This window comes from Phyllopteryx taeniolatus, chromosome 1 (genome assembly GCF_024500385.1).
Source record: "Phyllopteryx taeniolatus isolate TA_2022b chromosome 1, UOR_Ptae_1.2, whole genome shotgun sequence".
NCBI lineage: Eukaryota > Metazoa > Chordata > Actinopteri > Syngnathiformes > Syngnathidae > Phyllopteryx > Phyllopteryx taeniolatus.
The window spans coordinates 34,979,058-34,987,968 of record NC_084502.1 but is presented as its reverse complement, the minus strand read 5'-3'; the positions used below and the strand labels follow the sequence as shown (position 1 = coordinate 34,987,968).

Here is an 8,911-nt window from a genome sequence, read left to right as displayed (position 1 = left end):
GTTACAGGTCAGCTTCCCCCCCCCCCCACAAACACTACTTCTGAAATGTTTGAGGGTGTTTTCTGACAGTAGATCAAGAAATCTAATGACATCTTAACTGTTGACAAAAGTAGGGGTGAAAACTTTTTTGGCGGGAAATCGGGTAACACAAGTAAAAGGGCTAAATGTAAAATACATTCATTGACAAAATTGTTGTCCCGGCATGTTTTTAAAAATAATTCTGTTGAACCACAGATATTTTGACCACGTGTGTAACTGGTTGAGCCTCCTTTGGCAGCAAAAACCTCAAGCAAACCAAAACCGTATTGAGTTGCTGTGAAATGACCATTCACATCAGACATCCCAGGATTCTTTGCTGGACTGCAACAGTTTTGTAAAGAGGAATGGTGACTGATGATTGTGCATGTCTGATCTGCAACTACAGAAAATGTTTGGTTGAGGTTATTGGTGCCAAAGGAGGCTCAAGCTATTAAATTAAAGGGTTAGGTATTAGGTAACTATTAAAGGTCCTTTTCCTCCCTCACCTGTATATGTTTACGTTATTTTCTACATAAATAGGAATGGTTTTTTTGTGTGTGTGTGTGTGTGTGGTATTAGTTTAAGCAGACGATTTATTCTTGGGATGTAGATCAGAACACATTTTATGACCAATTTATACAGAAATTCCAAAAATTCAAAGGGTCACATTTTGTCCTCCCACTGTACTTAAGTAGATTTTTCAGTTATCTGTACATGAGTATTTATTTGTCTGCTGACTTTTGTTTCCGCCCTACATTTGAAAACTGTTATCAAAACGGGTATTGTAAATAATTGAAAAAAATACTTTTATACATTTTAAGAGTACTTTTTTACTGTTACATAAAGGAATTAAATTCTAATATTACCAGTCTTTTATCACAAGTATCTGTATTTGACACTCAAGTACGAGTTCTTTTGCACCCTCCGCCGGCATCATTTGGAGTTGAGATTGACCCTCGCACAGGTCAGCAAGCCCAAGTCGAAGACTTGTCGATGGCAAGTGGATGAGACTGGGTGACACTTGTGTTTATTGTGGAAACACGACTGAGCTTCTTTCCATACACGAGCATGCATGAGGAAGAGGTTGGTACTTGGGTCCTGTGTGATGTCAGGGAGGCATTTCGGAACAAAACACTCTGAGGTCACAGAACCGGGCCAGCCTGTTTGGAGAAATGGAGTTGGGGAAGAAAAAAAAAATACTACAAGGTAGAAGTCAAGTGTTGAAGTTCAGCTGTGTTCAGAGTCATAAAAAAAGTGTTCTAAAAGTGAGTAAAGATCAAAATCATAACATAGTAGCTCTTATTTTCACATCGGGAACACTGCACATATTATCAAAAAAAGAAAAAGCTTCGTGTTTCTTTATAATATCAAAGATTTCCTCTGACTGTACTACGATGATGTTTAAATGTACAGTATAACTATTGTTTCCGAGAACTGCTTCACATCTGTGTTGGATGGAGTTGACCAATTTCTGGCACCTGATGAACTGCTATTCCAGCACAGAGCTTTTTACAAAAAAAAAGATTTTAAAACAAACTGTGCAGCTCCCAATAGGTCACTTCTATCAATATCTGTAAACAGAAAGCTAGCATAGTAGTAATTAAGAGGATTTGTGCTGGCTTTTCTCTTAACCTTGTAACCATGGGCATATCGTTGTAAGTTCTATTTCGTTTGATGCTGTTTTTTACTTTTCAAAGCTTGTAATTATTCAATCTTAGTGTTTTATTTACATGGGTATATATTTCCTTTGTTCCACTTTGTTCTTACTTTGTTCAAAAACTTGACGTGATTGAGAAAAACTAAGATACATTTTGGATCCCGCACCTAAAAATATGTTAAAAACAGCTGTCAGACCTAACTCAACAATAATTGTGTTCCCCAGTAATTCAACCTAAGAAAATTCGGATTATTCTAATCACATTATGGCAAATATTCGAATTAGTTTGGACAAAGACATTTTAGCGAGGATGCAAAATGGTTGTCTTTTTTGTCATTTATTTTGAAGATAATTACATTTTTGTATTTTAAAACTAAATTAATCATCCAGAAGTTGCTTCAATAAGTGAGTAAAATATAAGTTATTCATATAAATGTGCTTGATAAGTGTTCTTATTTGTTTATTGGCCTGTTTTAGGATCCAGAACAGGGTTTTGTAGGGACTGGACCCCTGTGTGCTTGTGTGTGTGTTTACATGCGTGCGTTTGAATAAGTGTGTGTGTGATACATGGGATTAATCTCAAACAAAGCTCAGGTTACAGTGAACTGTGGGGAAAAAAATGTGGGAGAACTATGAATTGACTGTGTTTAGTACGGTAGTGTGCTAGTGTTGTGTCAACAGTGAGCGTTTCCTCAAGTAATGTTCACCTTTGCCTCAAACTGCAATAATAGTTTTCACATTTGGGATGTCAAAAGAATACATCCATTAGCAGTGTGTATATTTGCACATACATATTTCAAGTGATGTAATGGCCCAACAGATATCATTTGAGCTAGAATTGTGACGCTTTACATCACTTTACTGGCTTTGTTAGTTATGTTATTGGCGTTTCTATGGCTGTAGGTTTTTGGTTAGCTCAGTGGTTCTCAACTGTTGTCCCCCCGGGAATGGCATTTTCATTTTGTTGCTAAATCGTGACCCACTTTTATGGAGGTTAAGAACAATGAAAAATAGCCTTTCAAAATGTATGTGTATCATATTTTTAACCACACATGCTTACATGTTAAAGTGCCTTTTATAACACGAATAAGAAACCATTCTAAACATGACAACTACATGTACAAAAATGAATAGAGAAAAATTAAATATCACTACTGCAAAGAATATGGCCACCAAATTTGGCATATATCTGGGCATTGAGCTCTTCTTTTTAGGATAGTCACTTAATTTACTGTATGATACATTGTGCATTGTTCTTAACCATGAACCATGTTGTTACCTTCGTAAACCTGAGGACCCGACCCAACAGTTGGCTGGATCACACAAATGTGAGACCCTGATTTCCTGGAAACGTTGTGTATGGGCGGAGTCAAGAATTCCCTCCTTTCATGTGACTAGCATTAAAACCCATTAAAAATGCACACTGAGGAATTTGTATTTGCTGCTTGTCTTTTGTTCCCAATGGAATTTAACTCTCAATGCTGAATGCAAATAGCAGTCTCATTCACACTTTACCACACTTTCCAGCACACAATATCAAGCGCAAGTCCACGACTTCATCTAACTTTGTGCAGTTGTTTGTAGCAAGTTATAAGTTATACACTACTATCGAAACCCCCTGGGCCCCTTCCCAAAACAGTCCCTTGAAGACGCTACTTTGTGGACTGTTACAGCGTGGCCCACAAACTGCGGACAAGGTAGCACCTCTCACTTTTGAGCCAATCGCATGGCACATGTAGGCAAACAACTATTCACATTCACACCTCTGGACAATTTAGTCTTCAATGAACCTAACATGCATGTTTTTATAAAGTTGGGTGGTTCCTGGTATCTTCTGTGTATTGTGCTAACTTAGCTTTTGGCATCGATAGTGTTTGTTTCATAACCCACGAAAGAGAAATGGACAAATGACAGAATCACAAAACGGAACGTAACACCCCAAAAAACAAACGCAGCTTTAAGCTGGATGCTCAAGGCTTCCTGTTTATATATGCACAAATCAAATCACAGTCTTTCACCAAAATAAATAACATGAACAATACCAAGATAAATGCATTTAGTGGCCAGTTTAGTTAAAAATGAGGCTTTTTGATTTTGGCCTCCACAGACTGACTACTTTTCCGCATGACGCGTCACCGACCAGCCGGAGCATCATGACCAATGGCACAATACTGTATAATATACATGCGCCATATTCAAAATTCTGGTTAACGAAGGTAAAAATGCTCCCAGAGAGCAATGTCTCAATGAAGTAAGTATTATGATCTCATGCAGTTCCCCACCATTGAAAATGACAAACACAATAATGAAGATTTTCAATTGTTAAATCAATACATCACTGACAGTGTCAATCAAAACTGAACATTCCTATCTTTGTATAGGCACAATATTTGATACAGCTCTTGTATGACATATCATATTTTGCAAGTGTTAACAAAGCTGTGGCTGGTCAGCGTATCTTTAAGTTATGCACCTGAATCGACCAACCCCAGTTGAGCTCAGAGCCCGCAGGCAGCCAATCAGGAGCCGGCGGCAAACAGTGGTGAGGTCAAAGGTGAAAAGTCAGCAGCAGCAACCAGGTAGGCCACCCTGGTGTGTGCGTGTGTTTTTGCATCACTATACTTACAAATACGCAACTAACCAAAACAAAACAATTTTACTTCAGGCTGCTGAGAAATAGTTTAGTTTTCGCGTTTAACATGAAGACACTTCCCAACATGTTGTAACAGTGAGACATTGGTGGGCTTCAGACACAAATCGTCACAGTGGAACCTCTACGGCTGAACATCCTCAAAATCCAAACGGGACTCACGAATTATTCGCAAGAGGTCAACTTAAACTCATTACAGTGAGCCTCATAGGATTAACTGCGTGTTGTTCATTTGGCTTTTCTTGGGACACTTATTCGAAAAGGAGTAGCAGCCTAAATAAGGAGTGTTAAATGAAGAAGAACATGAGGGGAAAAGAAGAATTTAGAACATTTTATAAACCGTTATGTCAAGTTGGCCTCATATTTATGCCAGTCAGATTCCAGTGTCATCATACATGCCCGAGTCATTTGTTACCAAAGTTAAGGCAGAGGTATTATTTTTACACTTTACTGTTTAGAACTTTTTAATTAATTTTTTTTTACACTTGTGTGTAGCTAATGCTACAACTTTATTTATTACGCCATTATCAGTCATCTGTTACCTTTGTGGAGTTTGAATATTAATTGTAGTTAACATATTCTTATACTTGTATGATGGTTGAAAATGATCAAATGTTACCTAAACCCTTGTCTGTACAGTTAATAGAGGTTTCATGATGGAAATATTGTTTTGAACTTTGAACTAATAGGAGGTTGACCGGCATCCCAGAACAGATTGTGTTCGACCAAAGAGGTTCCGATGTATTTATAAATAAATAAATATACTATCGTATCGTATCGTATGGTGATATAAATACTATGCATGTGTATCTGCATCACCGCACTTACGGTTTTTGAGCAAAAAAATAATTTTCGACATTAGCGGTTTAGACAGTTTTATATTAGTCTTACTAAAACATTTTTTATATCCTCTGATGTATGGTGCTATAAATACTATGTGTGTGTGTGTGTGCGTGTGCATGTGTGTGAACTCCAGTTTTTATTGCAGCGTGTGTGTTGCATCATATGTTGGCCCCGTTGAGTCCACAAAGGATTGTCCTCTTTTTTTGTTTAAAAAAAAAATTATAATAATAATCCCAGAGTGTGAAAAGTGTGAGACAACAGGAAACAAATTCAAATGGATGTCCAATGGTTCAAAAGTCATTGTTCCTGTTTTTAGGGGGGGAAAAAACAAACAAACAAAAAACAACAACTCTTGTTTTGGGTTTGTAAATCAGTAGTCAGCATCCATAATGAGTCCATCACAGCAGTGAGAAGAAACAGTTTGAAGGAATGGTCCTGTGCTTTCCAGTTGCAAAAGGGGTAAAAAGATAATAAAATCCTCAAAGAAGGCAAACGAGGCATGGAGGTGGGCGGAGTCAAGAATGCCCTCCTTTCATTGGCTCTTAAAGGTGATTGGCTGGTCAACTAGCTCAGGGATTTGAACGACTGCAGTCTTCGGGCGGCCTAAAAAATGAGGTGGCTGGGAACACAAGCAACGAGGAAGAAGATGGACAAACATGATGAGGAATAGGGAATGGAAAAAAACAACAGGACCGACAAATAATGACGTTTTCTCGATTTTGTGTTAAAATAAAACAAATAAAAAGTATGTAGACCCAAATAGAGCTCTGTAGGTCAAACAGCTAAAATTCACAAATGTAATCCCCCCATTTATCTATTTTCTATTATGATCGTCCTCATTTGAGTCGCGGGTGAGTCGGAGCACATCCCAGCTGACTTTGGGCAAGAGGCGGGGTACACCCTGGACTGGTCGCCCGCCAATCGCACGGCACATGCGGAGACAAACAACCATTCACACTGTCATTAACACCTATGGACAATAACCAGAATTACGTGCAGATCTTTTGGCATTCCGATTGAATTCATTCCAGTTGAAGATCTCCGGTCAATTGTTTACATGTGACGTGATCTATTCCGATCAGATATATACATGATGTGCATTACACTTAATCGGAACAGCCGTGTGACACGCGCACTTCGTCGTGAACGTCATTTTATCAAGATGGAGGTCCGTCGTCTATTTATCACAGCAGTTGGGATTCTACAACAGCTTGAGCAAAACAAGTTACATGTAGTTCAAAAGATATCCGTCGCATAAGAGCTCTGGTTGGGAGGCGCCTTGTTTACGTGTGTAAACGATGACGTCACCGCACATTTACGTCAACAGAGAGCATGCAGAGACAGAGCGCAGCCCGGCTCCTTTCCAAGTCATGGTTTATAAAATTTTTATTCTGATCGGTTTGGCAAAAGGAATGTTCCGCCCCTGTGAAACTGAATGAAAGTCCATTCGGATTCGGTCTGTATATTTCAATTGAGGTGTTTATATGGAGCATTTTCACTCAGTTTGGGCTTCTAAACCAATTATAATTGGAATAGAAGGCTCCATTTAAAACCCCCAAATTTAGAGTCTTCAGTGAACCTAACGTATGTTTTGGCAATGGAGGAAGAAAGTGTAGTACTCGGAGAAAACTCACGCAAGGTCAACACAGGAAGGCCAGGGCTGAGATTTGAATGCCAAACATCAGAACTGGGAGGCTGGCGTGCTAACCGCTCAACCACAATGCTGCCCACATTGAATAATACTATTCTAAATTTAAATACTATAATGATAGTATTGTACTACATTAATATCTGGGGGTACTTTTAGCTCCATTACAGTACACATTGTATTGACATTAATTTTAGCCTCACTAGGCTACCGTAGCACTGGTGGGTCTTCTCTTGTAATACAACTTGATTCCACTGGTTGGCGACCGTGAGTCAATGCAGTATAAGGCAGAATCCTTCAGTTTCAGCTCAACGAAGTTAGCAACTTCTTCATTTCGACATGCTGGCCTCTTGAGTCAAACATGGAAATATGAAGCACTAATTCATCCGGATTGACTAAAAATTTTCTGTACCGTTGATAAAGACTATCCAAAGCATGTCAGATGACAATGTGTCATCGTCAACCAGCAGGGGTCAGTTCCAGTTCTAAAACATAAAAAAGAAGCATCTTGGTGAAATTGATCAAACAATCATTTAAGCACTGCCACAAGTACAGTGGGCAGAGGCTGTGTAACGTGGTTAGACTGAATGCTCTCTGGCCTTATCAATCAATTGTTCATGGTTTTGTGAGAGTACCTCTGGTTTGGATTTGTCCTTAACGTAAGAGAATGAAGAAACAGACTAAAAAGGAAGATGTGAATGTGAAAAAGGGGAAATGCACAAGTGGGTGGATGGGACAGAGGTGGACTTGAGGTGTCTTGGCCATTGTAAAGTCTTGGCAGTCATGGCATAGATTTGGGGTAAGGGCAGTATCACCTGTAGGGATATGAAATGGTCAGAAGGGAAGCGTGTAGGACAGTGCTGGACTAGGACTCGGAGGAGCTCCGTGAGTTCCCGTGAAAGAGTGATTTGTAGATGGTGGAGGAGAGGAATCGTGGGTAGGAGTCCCTGTGCATCAGTGTGTAGATCTGCAACTGGGCGTCCTCGAAAGTCTGAGGTGTCGGGTCATGCATCTTCCTGTTGATCACCTCCCGTACGCGAGCGTCCAGACTCACCTGGAAAGAAAATCAACAAGCTCGGTGAGGAAGAACATTTCCACATCTCGGTCACCTCAAGTCGACACTCGCACAGGGTCAATATGTTTTTTTCAAATGTCAAATTGAGGCGGCAAGTAGCTCATCCGTAAGGGTCACGATTCAAATCCCCCTGTGGATGGAAAGAAATTGCAACTAGTTGTTGGGGTGATGCGAGTATGCATCCAAACTACTCTTGAGGTGCCCATGAGCAAAGCATCAAACACTCTGACTTCTCTCCTCGTCTGCATCTCTGCCTGTCTGGTTGCCTGTGTGGTTTAATGCACGCAGTACAATAAACAGGTGTTGTCAGGCGGTTACATACACTCATGATGGGCATAAATGTAATTTTGGGCTTGAATTATTTATTTGAACTGTTCTTTTTCCACAAAGGAATGATTATACAGCCAGTTTCAAAAATAAGACTTAGGTGTACCAGTTAGAATTTTCTTGTATTTTCTCAAATCAACACAGGGTCCAAATTCTACATGTAGGTTTAATTACAGCATTCACCTACTAATATATGGTTAAATGTACAACCCAATTCCAATGAAGTTGGGACGTTGTGTTAAACATACATAAAAACAGAATACAATGATTTTCAAATCATGTTCAACCTATATTTAATTGAATACGCTACAAAGACAAGATATTTAATGTTCAAACTAATGAACTTGATTGTTTTTAGCAAATAATCATTAATATAGAATTTTATGGCAACAACATGTTCCAAAAAAGCTGGGACAGGTGGCAAAAAAGACTGTTGAGGAATGCTCATCAAACACCTGTTTGGAACATCCCACAGGTGAACAGGCTAATTGGGAACAGGTGGGTGCCATGATTGGGTATAAACGGAGCTTCCATGAATTGCTCAGTCATTCACAAGCAAAGATGGGGCGAGGTTCACCACTTTGTGAACAAGTGCGTGAGAAAATAGTCGAACAGCTTAAGGACAATGTTCCTCAACTACAATTGCAAGGAATTTAGGGATTTAATCATCTACGGTGCATAATATGATCAAAA

General features: G+C 39.3%; 1 protein-coding gene across 10 annotated transcripts in view; it reads right to left on the bottom strand.

Moving 5' to 3' along the window:
* Positions 1-3,591: 3,591 nt before the first annotated feature.
* LOC133486309 (regulator of G-protein signaling 20-like) overlaps positions 3,592-8,911 on the bottom strand; it is a 63,350-nt gene continuing 58,030 nt past the window's right edge. For all 10 annotated transcript variants that reach the window (XM_061791252.1, XM_061791283.1, XM_061791271.1 and 7 more), the window contains one exon: positions 3,592-7,870. In XM_061791252.1, the coding sequence (XP_061647236.1) occupies positions 7,682-7,870 (189 nt within the window). In that variant the 3' untranslated portion in view covers positions 3,592-7,681. The remainder of the gene's footprint in view (positions 7,871-8,911) is intronic.